The following is a 24,578-nucleotide window of genomic DNA, read 5'->3' on the forward strand; positions in this document are numbered from 1 at the left end:
TTGCATATTCATAATGTTATGTCCTAAAATTATCCATCGGCAATTACTGAGGACCACTTGTTCTTGCTGAACCACATGCAGATGTTATTCGCCGCGTAGCTTTGTATTCACTGTGTTTTTTTCATATTGCGTGATGCTTCATGGCTTGCGCTTAGGACGGATCCCAAGTTGGTCAGCTGATCCAAAATAGTCACAAAAATCCGAATTTTAGCACTGATTAAACGTACGTAAGCAATGTGACAAAGGTGATCGTGCATGTTATTATTTAGAAAATGCTTAGGATTTCACAAATACATGTCGGTGAATCTTAACCATCATCATTCATTCATTCATAGCTAAGATTAAGGTTTAGAATCTCTTTTTTGAAGAATTCGTTTGCGGATTACGCACAAAGCGGTGCAAAAAGAAAATCACTTTATGGTGGGGGTTCATAATTCCTGCGACCTGAATGTTTAAGCAGTGTGTTTCAGTAACATATCTTTATTGCAGGTTGCCGCAGAGGTCATTGTCGAATTGAGGAACCCTGACTTCACAGGTCTGTTCGTAGTGGTCTAAGCAGTGCCTCGGAACATCATGTGACAAGGCAGGTTTCACCCACAGCAAGCAGTCTGGAACAGAAAAACCAGACAGATCACGTGTAATAATAAGTCCGAGAGAACGGGCGTCAGTGAAGCAACAGGAAAATGTATTCGGATCTTAAGCTCCTGCATATCGAATGGAAGTCGTCACTGTAAACGTCCAATAGTGCCACATATGTGCAATATTGTTTATTTAATGCGAGAAAATTTAACACTCTTCAAAACTTCGTACAGTAGTCTCACCCTCCCAGCAGCAATTCTGCATTTATGTTTTTGTGTTTTTTAACTATTATTATGATGATAATTTTTGCTTCACTATGAATAAAGCCTATATCAGTTACCATTGGAAGCAGTGATTACGTACACAGCCACATCAAGATTGTGCCAAATGCGAGTTGAGACCGCTGATAAGCAAAACGGAAACAAGGTGAAAGCGGGAGCCAAAGTTTTGACAAATGGACTTGTCTTTTTTAAGGCCATTTGTCGAAACGTTGCCTCCCGCTTTCACCTAGTTCTCGTTTTGCACATCGTCTTGAATTTCCATCTCCCGCCTTTCCATGTTTTCCCTTGAGTAGTTTGCTGAACAGGAGAGAAGATAAAGTGAGCGGGAGAGACTAGGTTCGGAGAAACGTGTTGGCATAAAGCCAAGCTGCACGACTACCGAATGCAGATATGCGTGGAATAAATAAAAAAGACCAACTCCCGGCACAGAGCTAGCTTTCGGCAACACAGGTATGTGTGCCTTCCAGTACGGCACCATACACACTGGCGCAAGAACAAATGATTTGTAATAACATGTGGGCACTATTTAAAAATTCCAGGTTGTAGCTACATGCTGCTAATTCACGTCCGCGCTCCATTGGCACGTGTACTGAATTGGTGACACTTAACTGGGATGTAATTACGAAAAATTTGACGCCACCGCTTTTTGTCGATCTTTCCTAAATTTGCGCGCAAAATTTACAAGCGTCAACTATCATATGCTTATTTTTCAGAAACTTCTGAATACGCATGAGTATGATTATGTATGTAGCCGCATTGCAGGCGCAACGGCTAGTTCTCTCCGGTCTGGTCCTTTCGTTGACGTTGCGTACAAATTTAACTGTGATGTAATTATGTATTGCGACGGTAGAATGTCTCCTGTCCTAATTGCGGATTGAGTAGCTTCCTTATAAATGGAATATTGGATTTTGTGGCACTACCACTTTTATAATTTTTAATGACTTCGCACTTTTTACTCAGCACAACACGCGCATAATCTGACGTTAAAGAACTAAAATTTTTGCGCATAACAGATGCAAATCGCATGCATCGATGTCATATTGGCACGAGTACTTACGGTCATGGTTGTCGTAGGGAACTATCGTCACCATACAGGTCTCGTAGTCAGTGTAGTTGTAGAAAGCAGTGTACGGGCGAGTCAAGTCTGAAAAAAATACAGTGTGAATACGAATAAGTGCTGCAAAATTACATATTCTTAAGTTGCATAGACTTACATCTCTGGGCAAAAACGCAGCAATACACAAAATGATGTCCCCTAAATAGGTAAGATGGGTTCTTTTACAATACTTAATGCGGGATCTCATAAGAATAGAGCAAATTATTATTTATACTGATGTACTGTGTCAAATTTACTTGCTCTTTTCTTTGAGATGGTCAATGCTATAGCCACCGGCACAGACGCAAAACGTAGCAAAATTTTTCTTTACTTTTAAGGTCACTTCATTTTGTCGAAAAATACACACGCCCCGCCAACGAACTCATGTCATGTCCGTAGCACTTCCGCGCCATGCGAATCGCGTCTACAGCGCAAGAAAATGGTTGCAGCAGCGCAAACAACTATGGGATTCATATAAAAAGCAGTGGGCGAAGGCAGTCTCTGCAAATGAGCCACGATGATAAATACAGACAAGATAGACAAAAAATGATTCAAGGCAGGTAATGTCGCTGGTACGAAGGTATTGTTACAGGAAAAGGAGGTGAGAATGGCGGCCACTTAGGGGCTCGATTTTTATTGGTAGCAAACTTTGAAGCCAACAGATAATGAAGGAAAAGAGAGCACTCGGAAAATTATTTGTTGTTGAATTTGAAATGATAAAGTGGAGGGAAATGGAAGTCGAAATGGAGCAAAATCTACATCCACAGCAAAAAAAAAAAAAAGAAAACATTTAGCAGCAAGTTTGACCCGAAGACACATTCTCCCCTTCTCCGAAATATGTCATTTCGGCTCCCATGGGCAGCAAGTTGCTTTCTCGTACACTTTAATTTCCCTCTGTCTCATCACTTAGACGTTTTAATTAAACCAAGAAATGCATTCGCCTGTGATTTCTTTGGATATAATATATGCTGGCTTCTCAGGGACGGATGTAAGTGCTTGGCTTAGCCATCGGAACAAAGCGGGTGAAAGAGGTCGCTATACGGCATCGGTTGAGGCAGCGGGTGAGAGACTCTGCTGTGGAGACGGAAGTGCGCCTCCTCGCACCATTCTTTAGAATATTTTATTTGCTTCTTTATCGGCAAGTAATATATACCCCTTAAAGATTATTTCCGTAGAATTCTCCTTGGACGGTGACTTACAACTTTCAGTACAGAACATAAACTTTACATAACGCCCAGTGAGGAGCTCTTCATGTCAATTCAAGAAAACATGGAACCATTCGCGAAATCGCTGTTTAAAAGATATTGCGCTCCACAGCACATTTCGCGGGTGTAAAGTATTCATATCTATATGTTTATGTATGGCCGTAGTTTTGTAAATACAGTAAACCTGAGTGCGTCTTCTTTTTAGTTTCTGGAAGTGTAAGTTTGTTTGTCAGCTCTATCTTTCTTGAATAAAGTGTCCTTTGGATAATTGGCCCTCATCATGTTATCATCAGTAAAGTGGTGCACACTGCGCTACTGTTACTGCAAGCTCCATCTCTTAAGAACGGCGGTAGTCTTTGAGTGCACTCGGAATATTTATGCATGCAAACCCCACATAATGGGCGCGATCGGAGATCCGGAGAACTCGGTGGCCTAGGCCAATCACGTGAGGCGAAACTGAATGCAAACAGAACGCACATCTCGAACAACGATCTCCGATTGCGGCCTGTGTTTACCTCTTTTATTTCCTATCTCTATAATCTTCCCTCCACTGTAGTGTCAATAGGCACTGCAGATATACGATTAGTAAAGAGGAATGTAAATAAATTAGGAGGTACTTTAGTAGGTAAACAGCTTACTGTCCACGAGCCTTCAAGAGCGCAATATTCTTTAGCTTTAATGTCACCGCTAGCATATGACCGCACAGGGCACAACTGTCGTTTCGTCCCAACGTTGCCGACTTTTTATTTCTTCGTGTGCCACTACTTGTCAATGAGAGCACATTTATTGAATGCTTTATGTAAGAAACGCAGAGAAAAGACGGGGAATGCGGGAGATGGAAATTCAAGACGATGAGCAAAACGTGAGCAAGGTGAATGCAGGAGCCAACGTTTCGACAAGTGGACTTGTCTTCTTCAAGGTAATGTGCAAGAAACGGTGTTACAGCTCTGATCTGAGATTTTTTGTGCATGTTCCTGTGCAAAAAATTGTATTTAATTCGGTTGGTGAGTGGATATGCTTTTTAAGCGTTCCACCTTAATGCACATGGAAGGGCTCCAATATTTAAACACTCTTAGAAGTGCGCTCCTAGAGCACAGCCATCCTAAGTAGCTTTTTTATGTTTTTAAGTGGGCAGTCACTCTCATTTGCGTGCTTCCTCGGGCCCGAATTATTCACCCATCTGTTAACTTATGAAGTAAATGAAGACATGAGATAACGGTCACTTAGGTGTATAACAAATAAAAGACTAACGTTAATACTGTGTCTTCAACAAAAACTGGCGTGTTCTTAGTTAAAAATACGCTATGTGCTAAAAATCTGCATTCTCACGGTCTTATACCAACGCTCAAATTAGAGTCAAAAACAAGCAAAGCCAATGAGCACCCATTGTGCCTCCTTTGTGGGGCCTTTCACTCTCTAACGCGCTATTATTACCTCATCAACGAAAAGCTGCGCTTAATAAAACCATACATACCGTTGTCTACGTAGTAGGTTACCTGGTCAGGTGCATTTCCCGCTTGTATGTCGAAAGTGGCGTTCCTCCTAGGAGAAAAGTGAAAACGTTGTAACTAACTGAAAGAATAGACATAATTGCGATTACTTACTTCCCTATAACTTTTGTTGTACCAATTATCCGCTATATCTGACTGTAACAATATCTATTGTTACGTGCTGGAAAATTCAATTTCAAGAAGTATCCTTTTGACTCAACTAAGCACTTCTGCAACACAAGGTAGTTGGACTATAGCCGTAGCACACAGGACAAAATATGAAAACTGTTATATTGTTTACGACACAGCAATGAATCAATCACCGCATCAGCAAAACGCATCACAGGGCATCCTGCAGGCTACAAGTACATACGTTGGCCTGTTCCTGCTTATGGGAGTGAAAGGTACCGCTCTTCATCACCGCTATGTTGTACAAGTTCGAAAAGTCAACATTCGGTTTCGCCTGACGGGATTTACCTACACTGACCTAGGCCGCCATATTCGGGTGGCCTCGACAATGGCGTGAGGCGAAACAGAACGTCGGCTTTTTGGACGCGTACAAGATGGCGGCCACAAACCAGGGCGAACATTCAGTCAAGCAATAAGTTGCAAGCGAGCAGTTTGCAAGTATCGGGAGCCGTCACCGCCGTTGTCCGGCACTTCTATACCTTATTTTGCATTTTTACTACCACGTACGTAAAGCGTCGCAGTTCTGAAATCAAAAATAAAACCTAGAATGTCACCAGAGAATCCTACAAGCGATTCAGGCGAAAAGAAGAGCCCGAATGCCCATATACTAAAAGCAAGCTGCGACCTTCGTATTGTCCCATACAGCAGGTACAATATGGCAGATTTTTAACATAGCATGGGCGCGTGCCTTTCTCATCATAGGCTTCTCATAACGACGAGGAGAATCGATGTCGCTGATAGATGTCGCTGATAGAGAAAGAGTGCAATGTAAATTTGAGTGCGAGTGTCATCTACTGCGTCTTTCATTTCACGAAAACACGCACTCTGTGAGTAGGTTCTGAAAAAAGAAAACGGGCGAGCTAACAGAGATCGACATCAAAGGATGACGAGGTGTTCCATGGCGCAGTGGTGTGCCATTTGGTTTGTTGGTGGCATGTCCAAGTTTAGGTCTTCTGGGGGAGTCGATTTTTCCTCCAGAATAGCAGTCTTTCTTCGATGTCAACCACTGCTCAGACGCCTTAACTTCGTTTACTTGCATCAACTTGCCCTGCGTTAGTATACCATCTTATTCTTACATTGAGTCCTTTTATACATTACCTTTACTTTCTTTCCTTTGCTTTCTTGCATTTTAGATACATTGCACTACATTCCGGATCGGTCCACATTCTAGACTGCGCACTTCCGGTCCTGGTTTTAGCCATGGGCTATTTGAGCGAGCTCATCTAGGCTTCATGACGGGTTTTTTCTTTCGCTATTTATGCAAAATTACTGCTTAGTACATAACTTTATCTAGGCTATTACTTGGTGTGTCTCTATCATTCCAATCTTAACCTTGACGCATTTTTGTTGTCCTTGCAGTAGAAGACCTTGAATTGTATAATTTACGAGACAAAAATGAATGAAAACCCTGATCCCACGAATCCTAAATCGACTTGGACTCGCCAAATCAGAGAACACCTAAGCACTTTTTGTGACTTGTGAATGCGAAAGCATCGATATTCAATTGAACGCCACTGAGTGGTTTCTTCGAGTTATGAACTCCTCGCGGGCAAGCAAGCGCGTTGAGACGCTTGGCAAACGTCTCCGAGATAGCACAAGGCCGGTGCACTTCGATCCGTGACGTCATGGTAACTTGCCCCACTGCCATAGAATCTAATGGGAACGTTCCCAACTAAGCCGCGGTGACTTTGACGTCACCGATTTTGTCCCGTCGGGCTTGGCGATGGAAACTTGGCTTGAAGTGGCATGATGTGATAAAGCGGAGTGCACAAGCCTGATATCTAGGAGGCGCTGGTTTATACAACTGGGTGAGGCACTCGGCTTCTGAGCGTGGCTCCCTAGGTCTGAAACTGACCACTGCCAACAGGGGAGCTGTTCTAAGTCAAGCCTTCGCCGTCCGGCGTCCGTTGTCACGCAGAGGGGCAGGAGGCAGAGCGTGCCCTGTGGGGGAGGGGAGGAAGGGGCATAGGAGCAGGTGTTTCGCCGGCACGCACCCTTTCGCCCCACGATTTCCGCTCGGTGCGAGCGGCAGCGGGAGCGCACACAAGAGTGGCAGCGCCGACGTCGCGCAAATCCCGAGCTTCGAGAGGGAGAAGCCCAAGCAATACGCCAGCGGAAAGAAGCCGCCACCGCCGAGGATCGGGAACGGCAGCGCAAGCCAAGCGCCGGCGGAAGCAAGCTAACCCCCAGCTTCGAGAGCAGGAGCCCGAGGATTTCTCCCACAGAGGGTGCAGACGGGCGGTTCAACAAAGAATTCCGGGTCCGTGAGTGCGGCCACAAGTGCAAGGTATGTGATATACTATGGCTTGATCGCAACATCACGCAAGTGAAGAGTGTGCGCAATCCGGAATTGAAGCTCGAATCTATCAAAACGACGACGAGAAAAAAGACTTTCATGAAAATCGCGTTAAAAACGACTTGGAACTTGGGAAAACGACCACCAGCTTCGCTGTTTTGACAGCTTTCACTGCGTGGAACTGCCTTTACTTTTTTTCCCTTTCGACCTTATTATCTTTTTTATGCATTAATTTCTGATAGCAATTACCGAGGCCAAATCAGACCACCGGCGAGAGCTTGCGCGGTAAAGGAAGCTGCAGATAACACAGGTTTGCGAGAGCGAAAGTGAAGTGCATCGCGACCATGCCCGCCCCCGTCACGCACCGCCTGCCGCGCTTGCGCGGCAGCAACTGTTTCTTTCATACGCTGAGCTCGATTCCAGAGCGCACGGGATGTGGTGTCGCAGCCAACGGGAACTTCAGCGCGGTTTCACTGCTGCAGATGCCCTTTTTATTTTCGATCAATGCGCCATTTCGTATCAAATCTGTGTAAAGCCGAACGCGTGAAAAAATAAGATAGGGCATCTTTAAATACACCTTGCCATTGCTGGGCCTTACCTTTCTTTACTTTCGTAATACTGACACTGTGTGCGTGCCATAGAAGAAGAAAACAGAAAAAGGAGTGTATTAGGTCTCGCAAGGGTATTGTAAAGAATTGTATTGGTAACGACATGGTTTCATGGACTGCAAAAACCGGGCTCGCATCCGTAAAATGAAGAGCGCAACAGACAACGCTTGCACTGAAACGTGCTTTTTCGTGCGTGCACGCTATCACCGCCTCTCGCCACTGTAAGGGAGAGAGGGGGCATGTAAGGCCGACATAACATGCTGTCAACGCTCATGCAACACTATGAGAAAATATCGTTGATTCTACGCGTTAAGAAAGCGCACGATGCAGGTGAACGAAGAACAGTTTGTTTCAGTGGAGCTTGTGACCACAAATGAAATAACAAGGTAGCTGCTGGGCATCAAGCCGATTACGAACGGCTGTGAGCGTTCGATCGAACGCTATCAACTGCAAGCACATGGGACGCGATCGGAGATCATTGTTCGGGCTTGGCGGACGACTCGGGGAGGCCTAGGCATATCGCGTAAGGAGAAACTAAACACAAACTGAACGCGTGTTTCGACCAACAATCCCCTATAGCGCCCTTGGCTCTTCAAGTGCGGCGTCAACCAGGTTAAGGTCATTTTACTGGGAATCGTGGAACTTCAACAAAAGAAAACTAGTACCACAAGCATATTATTCCCAGCAAGGAAAATGGCAAACATGCAGCGTGAAGATACACACATCACAATATCGTGAATGTCCGTGCGTAGGTTCCTGTTACAACTCCAAAAAATGCGCCCTGCCTCTGACAAAATGACAGAGGTGGTGCAAAAGGTGAAACCGCTAAGCCACCTTTTGCACACAGGTGGTCGTTTTGAACGTCACTTGCGCACGAGGGAAAAATAATTACGTTGCATTATTTAGGTGACTTTCACAAAACTGTACACCAGTATACACTCTGCGTAGTAAATGTCGGCTTAGTTCACTTGCTCATAAAAACCAACTTATTTCCTGTTTGTTTTAGGAGCATTGTCTTAAAACGTATCTCTCACTTTCTTGTAGAGCTGTGATAGAGTGTTCTCATTTGTACCACTATGGTTACTCCTTGCAGATAGGTATTACCATAAACCTAATTTAGTTTGCGAGTGAAGGTAAGCTTGGCTTATTACCCTAACTGAAGTCTAGAAGATGTAAAGATAGCATGAATACTACTAGGGAAGACATCATAACATCGTTTTCGCACTTCAAGATTAGGACACCTATATACAGCACGCGTATCAACGAGAATTGGGAAGCCCCATTTTGTCAAACGAAGCATGGAGGACAAATGCTTCAACACAGTATACCTGTACTTCTAAACTTTTTGCATGAACGAGAGATCGATATCACAAATGTCAGCAAAAACACACTGCGCTCAATCTTTGTGACGCATTCATGATACCATCTGTTCTATGTGGGTGTGCTTGTCTGAAAACTAATATGCATTTCATTATGAGCATTTCTTTTCATGTATATAACCCTGAAATTCTCTCTATTCTTTTGCTACAGAGAGTATGTGAAACATTAGTGCGTGCCTGAAATTTTGAGATTAAAATGTGTGCCATTTTGTTTTTAACGCTTCTTGTGCTGACGTTATGTTTGACATGTTAGGAGTATCACTGGTTTACCTACTGTATGCGTTGTGAAGGGGGTCCGAACCTCTGTCAAGTGAATGAACTTTCACTTTTTAGTTCGGACTTTCCTCCATTCAATATGGAAATAAACTCAATTCAATTCAGTTCAATAGAGACGATTCCAAGGCTTCCGTTGCTCGGCAGACGATTAGACAAACCGAAAGACATAAATCTAAACAACACATTGTAGGACCATATGTAACGAACCATTTCATTTGGCCTTCTCTAATTGAATCATGCTGTTTTATAAGATGGCCTAAACTAATACATCGAAAGAAATATGGAATAAATCACGACGGCAAACGCAGATTTCGTGTAAGATGTAGCACTGTTCAACACTAGTAAATAACACAACAGCCAACTAGATAGCATGAACTCTGCACTTTGGAAGATCTATGTGGGTTTAGAAGAACTTGTTGTTGGGCGAGTTGGTAGATATTAGCGAGCATTGTTTAACTGCGCGAACAAACGAACCACAAAGACAGCGAGGGACAAGGACGGGCGCCCTCTGGGCGCCATCTGCGCCCGTCCTTGTCCCTCGCTGTCTTTGTGGTTCGTTTGTTCGCGCAGTTAAACAATGCTCGATCTATGTGGGATCTCCAGGGACCACCCACTAACGCCTTCCGATCCACCTTTATTCAGTTTAAACTTAATCCCAGCTTCCAATCAGTTCGAGGCGTAAGCTCGACGCAAACATGCTGCATCCGAGCCTAAGCATGGCGCTTCAGCCAGTTTGGTGATAAGTGCAGCACACTGTAGTATTGTAATTCGTGAGTTAAGTAGTGCCTCTCATTCAAGAACCATATATTGCCGCTAGATGCCACGCGCCAGTGCTGAGAAAGAAGTGACTAGAACGCGCGCTCGGCAAGAGGTGGACGCTGAAAAAGTAGAGGTTTAGGATGCCGGCTTGAGTTTTGTGTAGGCCATCTTGTAGAACTGTCGGTCTCGCCGACGCCGGGTATATCTCCAATTGTCTTTTCGTGACAAAACTAGTGGAGGTGCGGGGTACGGTTCATCCGATGCTACAAACCCCTCCTGGTAGCAGGAGTGCCAGCCCTATACTAGTGAAAACCCCTGTTCACCGGGTCAGCAGGAGAATCCGAGGATTCCCTTCGGAGCTTGATCATCTCTCCGCCACAACAACGACGCCCCCACAAACCAGTATGGAAGGAACATCGACGTCTCTATCGACCATTATGCAAGGTACGGCCACAACAACAACTTAGTAGCTGCTGTTGAATCTCCGTTTGCCGAAAGTGTTCCACGGAGATATCTTCGAGGATGTAGAAGACTGGTTAGCCCAGTTTGAGAGCGTTGCCGAGATAAACGAATGGAGCGACGCGGCGAAGTTCAGAAATGTCTACTTCAGCTTGGAGGACGGCGCTCGCACTTGGTACGAGAACCGAGAACGGCTCCTCAAATAGTGGCTCGAGTTCCGCCGTGCCTTGCTGGAGACATACACCAATGCTGATCGCCGCGAACGAGCCGAACGGGTGCTCCAATCCCGCATCCATCTGCTGAATGATAGCGTGACGTCGTACGTAGATGATATGCACGCCTCTTCCGTCGGGTGGACCCTACCCTGTCAGAGGAAAGGAAGCTGCGCCATCTAATGCGGAAAGTTAAAGAACAGCTATTTGCTGACCTGGCTCGAAGGCTGCCGAGAACCGTGGCTGAGTTCTTCACCGAAGACACCACGATGGAAAAGATGCTGCACTTGCGCTCAGCTTTCTATGAAAGGCAAATGAACGCTACTTCACCTTCGATCCAGCGCTCAGGTTCGTATGACAGGCACGCGAATGCTGCTTCACTGACGGACGCGGTTGCCTTTGGAAATCTGGCCGTTCTCCGATACCTTATCCGCTCTGTGGTGCGTGATGAGCTTCAACGGCTCAGCTGCCCGCCTCAGCCCACGCTTGGTTCCATTTCTGCCCTCGTGAGAAGTGAAGTGCAGCAAGCGATCCAAGGTCCCGTTCCAAGCAGCAATGCCCCGCCTGTGACAGCACAGTTGCGACGGCCGTCGTATGCGGAATTTCTGGGGCGAGTCCCTGTCCGCGCTCTGACCCATCTCATCCCCGCCACCTCTTACGCCGCGTAATACGTCCCACCACTCCCATCAGTGCAACGAATCCAACGTATGCAGGATCGGCGCCCGCTCGAAAGGAAATCTGACATCTGGCGTACCCCGGACAGAAGGCCTCTGTGCTATCACTGTGGAGAAGCCGGTAACGTGTACCGCGAGTGTCCATACCGCCGCCTCGGACTGCAAGATTCTGCCGCGGATTCACCAAGGCCCAGATATGGCGAAAGGCCTAGGGCGATTGAAGAGTACCTGAACCAGCAGAGTATGCCACTGTTCCCGCGGTGGCAGTCGCGCTCGCTGTCCCCCCTGCTATCTTCCCCAGCTCCTAGAAGCCCTCCAATGGCAGCGCAGGGACGATCGCCAAGCCCTCGCCGGGAAAACTAAGAACAGTGACCTTCGGGGGCAGGGCCGCTGATAACCGCCCTTCGGAAGACCTCCCATCAACGCGAGCACGGTCTATTCAGCATGATTCATCGACGATAGCAGCCGAACTCAGCGACAGACTCTCGCTAGACATACCTGCTGTGCTCGACGGCCGCCACGTTAGTGCGTTATTGGACACGGGGGCCGACTGCTCAATCTTGTGCGGAAAACTAGCGACGGAACTTCGAAAAGTGATCACGCCTTGGTCTAGAACGCAAATTTGTACTGCCGACGGGCATATCGTAACACCGTTGGGCATGTGCACGGTCAGAGTACAAATTCGTGGGTGTATGTTTCCAGCGAGCTGCCTTATACTCCGCGATTGTTCTCGGGACCTCATCTTGGGCGTCGACTTTCTGCGAGATTATGGTGCCATTATAGACCTCCGGAAGCGCACAGTGACTTTTTCGACAGAGCGAGCAGCGAACAGCCGCGGCAATTGCCGACGTAACGCGCTTCGAGTTCACGCCGACAGCGTAACTGTACCACCACGCACAAGTGTCCTGGTAGCGGTCGTATGCGACAATCTGCGTGACGGCGAAGCTGTTGCAGAGGGCAGTTCCTCCTTTATGCTGACTCATGGTGTATGTGCAGCCCGCAGTCTCATTATGCTTCGAGGTGGACAATCTGCGCTCCTCGTGACGAACTTCCGCCAGGAACATCGGCACCTGTTTTGCCATACTAGTATCGCTTTTGCTGAGCCCATAGCAGGCGTTGCTGAAGGCTTTGCGTCTATGAAAAAGGGCAACCCATCTCAGACGCTCAGCAATATCGACATCAATTCAGACATTTCGGAGGAAATTTCGCATCTACTTATAAGGTACGCTATAGACGCCCATCACGAGACACCGAATAATCACGTATGCCGATTCTCGTCCCACGTGACAACTGCCTTATCGCGTATTGGCGAAAGAACGCAACGTGGTTAATGCACCAGTGAAATAAATGCTTGATGATGACGTCATACAACCATCCGAAAGCCCTTGGTCGTCGCCGGTGGTCCTTGTCAAAAAGAAAGACGGAACGCATCGGTTCTGTGTTTATAGAAAGTTGAATAACGTCACAAAAAAAAGACGTTTATCCTCTTCCGCGGATCGATGATTCGTTAGATCGACTGCGGCGAACCAGCTATTTTTCATCCGCAGATTGGAAGAGTGGATATTGGCAAATCGAAGTTGACGAAAAAAATTAAATGATGGGGTTTTACGTGCCAAAACCACTTTCTGATTATGAGGCGTGCCGTAGTGGAGAACTCCGGAATTTTCGACCACCTGTGGTTCTTTAACGAGCACCTAAATCTAAGCACACGGGTGTTCTCGCATTTCGCCCCCATCGAAATGCGGCCGCCATGGCCGGGATTCAATCCCGCGACCTCATGCTCAGCAGCCCAACACCATAGCCACTGAGCAACCACGGTGGGTGAAGTTGACGAACGAGATCACGAAAAAAACTGCCTTCTTTACCACGGATGGACTGTACGAATTTAAAGTAGTTTCATTCGGCCTGTTTTCTGCACCGGCCACATTCCAGAGAATGATGGACACTGTTCTGACGGGTCTGAAGTGGTACAGTTGTTTAGTATATTAAGATGACGTCGTCGTGTTTGCGGCAACCTTCGAAGAACATCTGAAGTGTTTAGAGGCGGTACTTGAGGCGCTCCGCTCCGCTAATCTCACACTAAAGCCAGAAAAGTGTCACTTCGGTTACGAAGAGTTGAAGTTTCTTGGGCATGTCGTGAACGCCGACGGCGTCCAGCCTGACCCAGACAAAACATCTGCTGTTGCTGCTTTTCCGACTCCTCATGACAAGAAAGCAGTACGCCGCTTTCTTGGTCTGTGTGCATACTATTGTCGCTTCATCGCTAATTTCTCCCGGATCACCGAACCACTCATGCGCCTCACGCGAGAAGACACACCCTTCGTTTGGATGGATGAGTAGGACGCAGCTTTCAACGAGTTATGGCAGCGCCTGCAGGAATCACCCGTACTTGCTCTCTTTGGCGAGGACGCTGACACCGAAGTGCACACCGACGCAAGCAAATTCGGTCTTGGCGCTGTACTCGTTCGATACCAGGAAGGCGCCGAACGAGTGATCGCTTACGCCAGTCGCACCCTTTCACGCGCCGAAATAAACTACTCCACTTCCGAGAAAGAATGTCTAGCGGTTGTTTGGGTCATCATGAAATTTCAGCCTTATCTATACGGTCGCCCTTTCAAGGTGGTGACAGACCACCACTCCTTGTGTTGGTTAGCCAACTTACGAGACCCGTATGGGCGACTTGCTCGATGTTGTCTCCGTTTGCAGGAGTTCGATGTTACCACCGTCTACAAATCGCGCCGCAAACACGAAGATGCGGACACGTTGTCCCGCGCTCCCGTCAAAACTTGCGAGAAGGGCATGGACGAAGAGGGCGCATTCCTTGGGGCCCTGACCGCATCTGACCTGATCATACGGCAGCGCGAGGACGCCGAAATACGCCTTCTCATCGATCACCTAGAAGGCAAGAATGTTACAATCCCACGACACATTTCTCGCAGTCTCTCGACCTTCTGTCTCCGAAAGGGTGTCCTCTAGGAGAAAAACTCGAGTACCAGGGACAAAGAGTATCTATTGGTCGTACCTGCAGCCCTCCGTCATGACATTCTCCTAGCCTGCCATGATGAGCCCACGTCTGGACACTTGTGATTTTCACGTACTCTTGCAAGAGTACGCCAGACGTACTACTGGCCCAGACTTTCTATCACGGTGAAGCGTTGCGTGCAAAACTGCCGTGAGTGTCAACGCAGGAAATCGCTGTCTTTGAAGCCCGAGGGATTACTCTAACGCATCGCACCACCTATAGCGCCGTTTGATCAAATCGGTATGAATCTTCTGGGACCCTTTCCCTTGTCATCCAGCGGAAACAAGTGGATTATAGTCGCCACAGACTAACACGCTACGCCGAGACGAAAGATGCACAACGCGCCACGGCCTACGAAGTTGCCCAGTTCTTTATCGATCACATAGTCCTAAGACATGGTGCCCCATCACATGTCATCACCGACAGAGGAAGTGCCTTTACAGCCCAACTGATAGAGGACTTATTCGAGCTGAGCTGCACGCAGCATCGCAACGCCACTGCCTATCATCCGCAGACCAACGGACTGACGGAACGACTGAACAAAGCCATTGCTGACATGATGTCTATGTATGTAGACGTCCAGCATGAAACATGGCATCAAGTCCTGCCGTACGTTACATTCGCGTAAAACACGGCCATTCAGGAAACACGATTCACACCGTTCCGTCTTGTCTACGGGCGCGAGGTCCAGACCACGTTAGACGCAATGCTCCCTCACGACACCGACGCATCACTTACTTCCGACGCCGAGCAACTTACTTAACACCAAGAGGAAGCTCATATACTCGCGCGCATACACATAACGAAGCAGCAGAGTACAGACGCACGACGCCACAACCTTCGACATCGGCAACTCGAGTACTAGCCAGGTGACCAAGTCTGGGTGTGGACTCCAATCCGTCGCCAGGGGTTGTCTGAGAAGCTGCTGAGTAGATACTTTGGACCCTATAAACTGATACGCCGCATTAGTGAAGTGAACTATGTGGTCATTCCCGACGGAGCCGCGTCGCTTTGGCGTCGATAGCACCACTCAGGGATAGTGCATGTTATTCGCCTCAAACCGTATTTCGCGCGTAAAGGCAGCACCAATTCGATCTCATAAGACTTCCGCACTTCGACTTTCTTTGAGTAAGTATCGTAGTTTAGTAAGCATCGGGTCGATGCTTTTCTTTTGGCGAGGGAATAATGCCGCTAGGTGTCACGCGCCAGTACTGAGAAAGAAGTGACCAGAACGCGCGCTCGGCAAGAGGGGGGCACTGAATTAGAAGTAGAGGCTGAGGACGCCGACTTGAGTTTTCAATACGCCATCTTGTACAACTGTCTGTCTCGCCAACGTCGGCTACATCTTCAATTGTCTTTTCGTGACAGTATGCTGAACAAATGATTGGAAACGCTTTGCCCCAACTCTTCCGCTCGCACAACGCATCCCGTATTTTAAACACTTCACAAGACCTGAGCGCACAAATTTTCTATAATCTATCATTTTACCTTCCAACTATCATGTGTCTATCATGTGTCGTACGTCAACGCATATATCTCAGTCAGCGGCATCCTGTTTCTGTAAAATATGTTTTGTTATTATGTAATATTTGCTTCGGTGTTGCATGACTCACTGCTGCTATCATCTGGGGACTGATGTAACGTCAAGCTGCGTTTATGCAGCATTTACCTCTGTCTTCTCCAGTTTGTAGTGAATGTACATTAATGAATGAAGCAAGAAAGTACGTCAGGAAAGTGGAAGAGCCTATAAAGCATACCATCAACGATTGGTAATTGACAATAAGTTCTGTAAGCCTACTATTGTCATCCCTAAAAACAAGAGTTCCTCCTGCCTTTCATTTTAAGTACGCATAATAACGCTAACCTCAGCGCATGTCACTGAGGCGAGCATGACGTTATTATGGTTGGATAAAAGGCCAAATGCCAACCACGTGCACTCCAGTGGACTTAGCATCACACCATCGACGGCCGGCACTTACAAGCATCGCCTGTCGCTGCTACAGGTCAAGAAATTGCACTCGATCTGTGCGCCACGTATTCGTTAGGTGGCATTGCTAGCGCTGCCAAGTTCCAGCTGTTGTGCTACTATATTATGCGACTGTACATCTGTAATACTTGAGCTTTTGCTTCTCGCGGGCGATGTCGAGCAGAAACCTGGCCCTTTTAATAGATCTACCCTAGAATCAGCCAAATCATCACTAGAAACCGTTACCGCCCTACACGAACTGCACGCTGGTCAGGCAACACTTTTGAACGAATTAAAATCTTCATACACAATGAGCTAAGCCAAAACGCAAGGCCTCAGATGACATCAAGGAAAGGCTAAATAAAATAGAATCCGATTGCTGGACTCTCATTCCGCCCCGAAGCGAAGTAGGAAACATGCGTGCACTGAAATCGCAAAATTCACAGCTAACCTCTTCGCTTACAGCCAGATTAATCAATAAGCAATACCGAGCTTGTCGACCAAATCTGTTGTTCTACAGCCTAAAGGATTGCGTCACTGAGTCGGGGGCCGAATTCTACAAAAATTAGTAATTGACGTTTGTCAGGAATATATGAACGTATCAATCGAATCTAAATAAATCGGAAGAGCGCATGGCCTAGGCCGATCCAAACATAATGTAAACAGGCATACAATCGTTAGATTTTCACATTTAAAAGAAAAAGAGCACGTTTTGTTAAACCCAGGTAAGGTAAAGGAACAAACTACCGCGTTAGCGAAGACTTTTCACAGAACACCCGCCTTGCTCGGAAAAGGCTATCCCAATTCGCAAAAGCTCAGGGCAAGCCAATTATACTACGCCAAAGCAGATTACTTATCGATAAAGCCACATATGTGCACAATCACTGCTCACAAAAAGTGGTTTCTTCTCCACAATAGCCGTCATCATGTCGTCCTGTCTACGCCCAATGAATGCCTACACCGATTTCCGTCCTCAGTGTATCAGGAGTGTCATACCCAAGCGGGACCAAGTTAGAAGTATTATTGAATGTACCGAATGTAAACTTGCTCTTTTTATGCAAAAAGTGGCTAAACTCGACAATTTCCGATATTGAACTCTCATCGTACTTTCCCGAATTCAACATAGTCCGCCGGGACCGCAAAATCCGGCAGTGGGGGGGGGGGGGGTATGCTCATAGCTGCCCACAGGGATTTACGCTGCGGTGTTATTAATATTCAGTTTACCAATTGAGGTATTGTTGGTATTTCATGTAATTGTTCAGAATACGATTTCGTACGCTCACCCTACTGCTCAAATCAATCTTTTGGGGATTTCAATTTTTCTAAGACTTCCTAGGCTGATCCGGCGTTAACGTTAAGTCCGATGAGGAAGCATATTTTGTTGACACATGCGTAACCTTTGGATTAACACAACCCTTTTCAGCGCCTACGGAAGTGACCGAACATTCGTCAAATGCCTTTGACCTTCTACTGACTCTTTTATACATATACGTTCGTGTGCGTATACGACTGTGCGCTATGGATTTTCGGCCTTATGATGTTATTCTTTTTCCTTTTTTTACTACACATATATTTTGTATTGTTGTTGATGCAATGTGAGAAGGTGTACAGTCACGATTATGGGGTGACTGCATCCTTTCTTTTATTTTTCTTTCGATAAGAAGAGCGAATTGCTTTGCGCGCAGTGCGCGCCGAGTTCTTCGAGTTTTGCGACAAGGATGGATAGGTTGCGCAAAAACTTTGTACCTGGTACAATACCTCTACAGAGAATGGGAACTAACTCTTTGTTTTGGAGAATTATCTCGAGCCTTTCATGAATAAATGTAGCTAAGTTTACTCACTTGGCAGTGGATGCACGACTTCCTCCTAAGTGCCATACGTAGGTAGCCCTCTTTGCTTCCAGGTCGAAATGAGTTCTAGTAGCGGTGAGACACTTAAACGAGGTATCGTTGTTCGAAGAGGAGATTGCCACTACACGGGGAAAAGCACCAAGCATCTGCAGGCACAAAGAAGAGTTAGTACTTTCACAACGCGAAACAGTGACGAGGAATTTGGTAAAATTTATTGAGCAGTTAAGCCTAGATAGCTCCGTGTGGTGTTCATTTCAGTGAACATTGGCAGGTACGAACCAATAATCTGCTTTCCAAATGTAAAATACACATGTATCGTAGTCACTTAAGCAAGTTGCACAGCCAAGTGGTAAGGTGACAGAACTCAGCTTTTCTTCCTGTTCTTACCTATCCGGATTACGTCACCCGTCTTATACAACTCTTTAGCGTCTTACTGGCTTATTCCTAGGGCTTTTCTAAAGTTTATATGTGAACTGCACCATTAAAAGACCACATGCCACTCTTGAAAAAAATTAAAATAAAAAAGACGATGCCTGCGTCATTCATTTAACCTGGAAAGAAGCTGAGCGCTAGAAGTAAAAGAACTTACGAAGATGATTCAGACGCTTTCAGTCATTGCCATTACGTGCAAAAGGAAAGAAAAGTTAATTTAGGACCCTCCGCCACAGGTAAGGCGGCTCGCTAGAAAACGAACAAGGCGCGAACGCCAGCTGTTTCAATTACACAGACTTAGAGCGGGTGCGAGCCTGTCATGGCAGCTGCCGGTGCGATCACGATATCCAGAATCAGTGTTCTCTGCTGTAGCATTGGTACAGATGTTATGGGTGTGAAGCCCGCATAAAAATGATATCGTATGGAGAAGCTTTGTCTTTTGTCACGTGAGGGTGACTCATAGTGATTGAATAATTTCTTCCTTTTGTATTACAATGTTCCCTGCACAGCAGCTTTCGGTGGACGAAATAAAAAAAATGGCTTAGCTTGTGTAGCCAATCATACGTAAAAGAAACTTCGTTAGACAGGTCGACTTTTATCCTCCCATCCACCTTTTGTTTATACAGCGAAGCTGTACACATCTCGAAGCCTGGGGATTGCTTTGTCTCCACCGACAGAACAGTCCACAAAAAACCACTCCTAGAAATGAGGCAAAAAGTGCCTATCTCCATTGGAATTACGCATGCAGGACGTAACCAAGTATTTTTTTTCAATAAAGAGAAGCACGGAAACAACTGTCAAAAGAAAATAATAGATGGTCCAAAGTCAAGAAAGGGGCTGACAGATGGAATAGCACACTGTCGTATAAAGTTTGGGAACAGGGATAAGGTGCCTCAGAAAGACTGGCCAACGTTTCGATAGGAGGAGCTATCTTCGTCAAAGGCGGCCTCATCATCCTCGGCATTTAAGTTTGAAAGGGTCAGTGCAGTGACGTCACGTGCATTCGTCGTTTGTGGCGGCTGGTTATAAAGGGAGAGACTTCAAAGGTAATGAGCGCTGCCGCCCAACATCTGTGAGCGCTGTTCCCAAGACGAGGGGACAAGAGCGAGGGAGTGGAAAGGTGGGGAGAGAAGAAAGAAAAGGAGAGAGAAAAAAAAGGGGGGACACCAAGAGGGAAAAAAGGGGAGCAGAAAAACAACAAATAGAAAGGAAGAGGGCATGGGAGGTCGTTGGGGAAGCGGGAGGTTAGGGAGCATTCAGAGGTGTCGTTGGCGACATGTTTTTGTGGCATTAGAAGAGCCGGTTAGGCGGTGTTACGGCTGGCGTCTAGCACCTCGTTCAGAAAGGACTTTCTCCCACCATGTCTCGTCAAAATGAAGCGTGATTTCTCCTGCTACGGTTGGCACCTCGTGCGGAAAGGACTTCTTCCCACCGTGTCTTGCCAAAATGAAGCGTGATTTCTCCTGCTACGGTTGGCACCTCGTGCAGGAAGGACTTTATCCCACCATGCCTCGTCGAAATGAAGCGTGACTTGCTAATTCGCCATGGTCATCTCGAGTGTCTGCCGGTCTGTCGGAAGCCCCGCAGTGTTTTCTTTTGTGTGTGCGTGTGTGCGACATTAGCCAGACCCTTTCCTCGAACCGTCCAACTCTACAGGGGAACTTCCGCGAAAGACCAACTCCCAAAAGAAAAGGACAAGCGTCTGTAATTCCCGGACCTGAGGCTTGGTATAACCGGAGGCGGGATGCCCTCCTCCTTGCAGCAGGCTAGGTATAAGCAGAGGCTCAGTATTGCCAGAGGAGGAAAGGCCCTCTTTCCGCGATTCAGACTCTGTGCCGGTCGCGTGACGTCGACGGAAGCAAGATCGCTCCCACAATTGTAGAGAGCCTATTTAAGGGGCTCCGAAATGTACCTTTTTAGATCACTTCATTCTCTTCTGTTAATCTTTCAACAACCTTTAAATAAACCATGCAAGTTTCGCAGTCTAGAAACTAGAGTTCACAGTTCCTCAAGGCAACGGCATAATTCCTCGTTCGCAAAACACATTAATAAAGTTCCAGATCGCTTGCATACGTAATTTACTGAAGATGCCATAATTAGACCCCTGACTTTGAAGTTCCCGCGCACAATGCCCATAAAACGCTTTATATTCTTGCCTAATAAAAACGAAAAGTCTTGTTTAGTCCAACCAGAACATCGCTGAAACCAAGTTAGAATGTGTTATGACGCCTGAAATATAGAGAAATGAAAACGACGGCTCAGTTTATTGGCAACTCTTCTAAGTTGACCAGGAACGTAACAATTTTGTTGCATATTGCCTTTGCTATGACTCACCTTCCTTTTCCACGAAATATAGACATATGTAACCTACAGCTGCCAGGACACTGAGAAGCGTAGCTGATAGCGGCCATGTCATGTGCTCTAACACTTGAGTGAAAGAAATTTTTTACAAAGGCTGCTTTATGCAACCGCATTTGATTTCGCACAGATAGTTTTCATAGCTTACCACCAATTCTCGCAAAATTTTGTCTTCGTGGTTTTTATAGCTCTGCCAGGACAGCAGGCCAAATCCTTCTCGGCTCCTTAGACACGCTCGCATCCCTGCTTGCATACTTAATTTAATGTGAAAGCCCCAATTACCCATCTATCTTGAACCTCCCCTGCACATTACCAATTAGGTTCTCCTTACAGTCACCAAACGTAACGGAGCGGCTTGTTTAAGTTCAGTGAGGACACCAGACGAAACTAATATAACACGCATGAAAAAGTAAAAAGAAAGAAAGGCGAATGTTTAATAGGTGTTCGTACCACTTCTGAATGAGCCAGAAACGTTAAAGCTACGCGACAAATTGCACTTAAAATGCTGGCAATTCCTTAATTAAATTATGAGGTTTTACGCTCCAAAACCCCGATCTGGTAATGAGGCCGTAGTAGGTGGCTAAATAAATTTGGACAACCGGGGGTTCTTTAACGTGCACCTCAATGTAAGTACACGAGTGTTTTCGCATTTTTCCTCCATCGGATGGTGGTCGCCGTGGCCGTAATTCGACCTCGCAACCTCGTGCTTAGCAGCCCAATCCCATAGCCACTAAGCAACCACGGTTGGTTCTGGCTATTCCTTCAAATTAGAAGTAACTGAAACGCAGAGTTCAGCGGCGACCGCGGGAAACCTAGCAAATAGCGACAGCTCGATACTTTCGAACATTTGCTTATAATTTTTTTAACCTGGTATTTGTTCAACATGCCTTTACCATCGCACATAAACTTCGCGTATTGTTACCCTTATGTTTGCAGAATATGACCTCATTCGTAGTTGTAGTTATGCTAGCGCAGCCGCCTAAGTTTTACACCTTTCGTAAAACAGATGTAACGCTCTGGACCACTTGCATGCATATTCTACTAGAAGATGTTCACTTAACACACCCATTTGGAACATTGCCTACACATTGACCATACCGGGTCCCTAATTTTCCCCCGATCACTACTACCCATCTCGTATGATGGGTAGTACAAACGAAAGAAACTGCCTAGCTCGTATGATGCATGAAATCACATGGAAAAACTGGGGTTCAGTAATTATATGCAACATTTGCATTTAGAGCAGAAAAATGACAGTTTCCCTACGCATTGCGCTTAAAACTCTTTCGATAAACGTGATAGCGTTCAGAGCTTCGTGGCTCACAAAATCCGGCGTCGGCGTCCCCCGTTCAGCGTCGACCGTCTTTTAGCAAAAACATCCCTCAAACCACGCATATCTGCAATCACTCTTCTATCTCCAAAGTTGCTCATGCCTTCTGTTTCATTTTTTACAAAGTTATTCCTCAGAAATTTGAAAATTACAGCAAATTTCATGAAAACGAAAAATAAACACCGACAACACCGACAACAAATACCTTTCATGATCTTCCCAGACTGAAATATTAAAAGTGCGAACCAATAACAGGAGATTGGCCCACGCTTTCTACCAGAAAGCTCGCCTTCGTGCAGTGCGTTTGCCGCTAGCGTTTCCCGGTTAACATTACCGTTACATAAGCTGCAGTTGCCGGGGAGCTTGAGAAGCAGTGAGAGATGTTTGAATGCTGTCGCGTTCCACTGCTAAAGGTGAAGCCTCAGCGTCATCCAAATGTTCTCACGGGAATTCAAACGTCTGTCGTGCTGTTGTTTCGGGAGCGTGGGAAACATTTCGATTAGCGGCATTATGACACCCTAGAACGCTTCAATGAGTAACTTGCTAAAAGGCTGTAATTAACCTACACAAAATGTACATATCTCGCTGGTATCTCAGAATATTGCTTCGTACATCCAATAAATATATATACCCTTCTCCGCATATTTTACTCAGTATACCGGAGCAGCAAAGTAAATGGCATGTATAATTTTATAAAAATTGGTAGAAAGCAACTGTTCAGTAACTGTTTTCAGAGCACATAAGCAACCTACACAGTGCAAATTTTCAGTACACGCCACCAAAAAGTAGCCATCATTGTTCCAAATTACGAAATATCTACTGTTTTCTTCCTGCCGCGGAACACGTAATAGGGTGTTCTTATTTAGAAACTACCTGAAAATGAAATTGTCAAAGTCAGAAGTGACACGTGCCTTTAGAAAAAATTCAAGACAGTGTTCTATTTGTATTTAAATGGCTACGCACGTTGAAGCAACGTCATTTGCAGGAACATATCTACGATAAGTCGTGTGAACACAATGAAATTCGACCGTTATACCTGTGAGAGGTTTATTAGATTTTTGATGATGATAAGATACTGAGACTTGAACGCTATTTAGGCTGTCTCTGAACAAAGATAAATAGTTCCACCATTTGACAATCCAATGATTTTTGCCGGCACACAATCGTTGGGCATGGCTCATTATGAAATTTTATCCTTAGCGTAGGTTAAATGTAGCAAGCTGATTTGAATATGGATATAGCAGTAAAAAAAAACTGGTCGCGATGCAAGTTGCACAAGCTTACATTTGTTACGGTGGGGATTTCTGAGAGTGGGGGGGGTGCACGTGCCCCCTTGCCCCTCCCCCTGCGGTAGATACCACTATGTATGAAATGCAAAGCGCACAGGATTGCAAACAGTTCTGCCATGGTGGAACATGCCTCTCGGTATAATTTAAATGTTTGCTCTAGCGCCAAATGTGGGATAACGAATGCTGAAGTCGAGGAATTTTTATGACACGAACCGTCTGTATACACGTGGATGTACTGGGGATATTATGAGCCAATTTGGGGGAGTGCCAGTTGCTGTGCGGCTACCATGAAGGTTTCAATCTTAGATATAATCCCGTCGAACGATAATTGTATTTTAGGACTTCTTAATATCCAAGGACGGTAACTAACATTCACATTGAACAATTGAAATCTTGGTAATACAATTTTTGTTGTTGAACAAAATCATGAATTTTGCTTTTGTTTCGTTCGCTAAGCGCGAGGTTTAACAGATGCTTCACGTGCTGGGTTAAGATGCCATAAATAGGTCGGCATGTTTCTACCATTCGTACTACACGAAATGGTCGGTGACAAGCTTCAGCATTTACTAGAGAACTCGAGGTAGCCTGCCGAACCGCAAGACACACTCGCAGCTCTCCTGCCAGTAAACATTTCCCCAGAAGTTTGCGATAAACCATGGAGAATAGGTGCTCAGTAAGCAATTGTATTTTCTTTTATGAGTGCGCTATGAAGTTGTAAAAGTGAAGATATTGATCCCCTTCCCGTTGTGCCAACGAGTCACCGAATTACGTTTATTACAGCATTGGTCTGCTTTACGATTGCGTGGATGTGTGATGCCCATGTAAGCT

The 24,578-nt window shown here is 45.9% G+C and overlaps 1 protein-coding gene across 1 annotated transcript in view; it reads right to left on the reverse strand.

Annotated features, from left to right (window-relative positions):
- Nucleotides 1-444: 444 nt before the first annotated feature.
- LOC142589004 (uncharacterized) overlaps nt 445-24,578 on the reverse strand; it is a 33,082-nt gene continuing 8,948 nt past the window's right edge. Inside the window, exons 2-5 of the mRNA XM_075700799.1 lie at nt 18,333-18,487; nt 4,636-4,703; nt 1,918-2,004; nt 445-608 (exon numbers count right to left, since the gene is read on the reverse strand). Coding sequence (XP_075556914.1) covers nt 481-608; nt 1,918-2,004; nt 4,636-4,703; nt 18,333-18,487 — 438 coding nt within the window. The 3' untranslated portion in view covers nt 445-480. The remainder of the gene's footprint in view (nt 609-1,917; nt 2,005-4,635; nt 4,704-18,332; nt 18,488-24,578) is intronic.

This window comes from Dermacentor variabilis, chromosome 7 (assembly GCF_050947875.1).
Source record: "Dermacentor variabilis isolate Ectoservices chromosome 7, ASM5094787v1, whole genome shotgun sequence".
NCBI classification, from domain to species: domain Eukaryota; kingdom Metazoa; phylum Arthropoda; class Arachnida; order Ixodida; family Ixodidae; genus Dermacentor; species Dermacentor variabilis.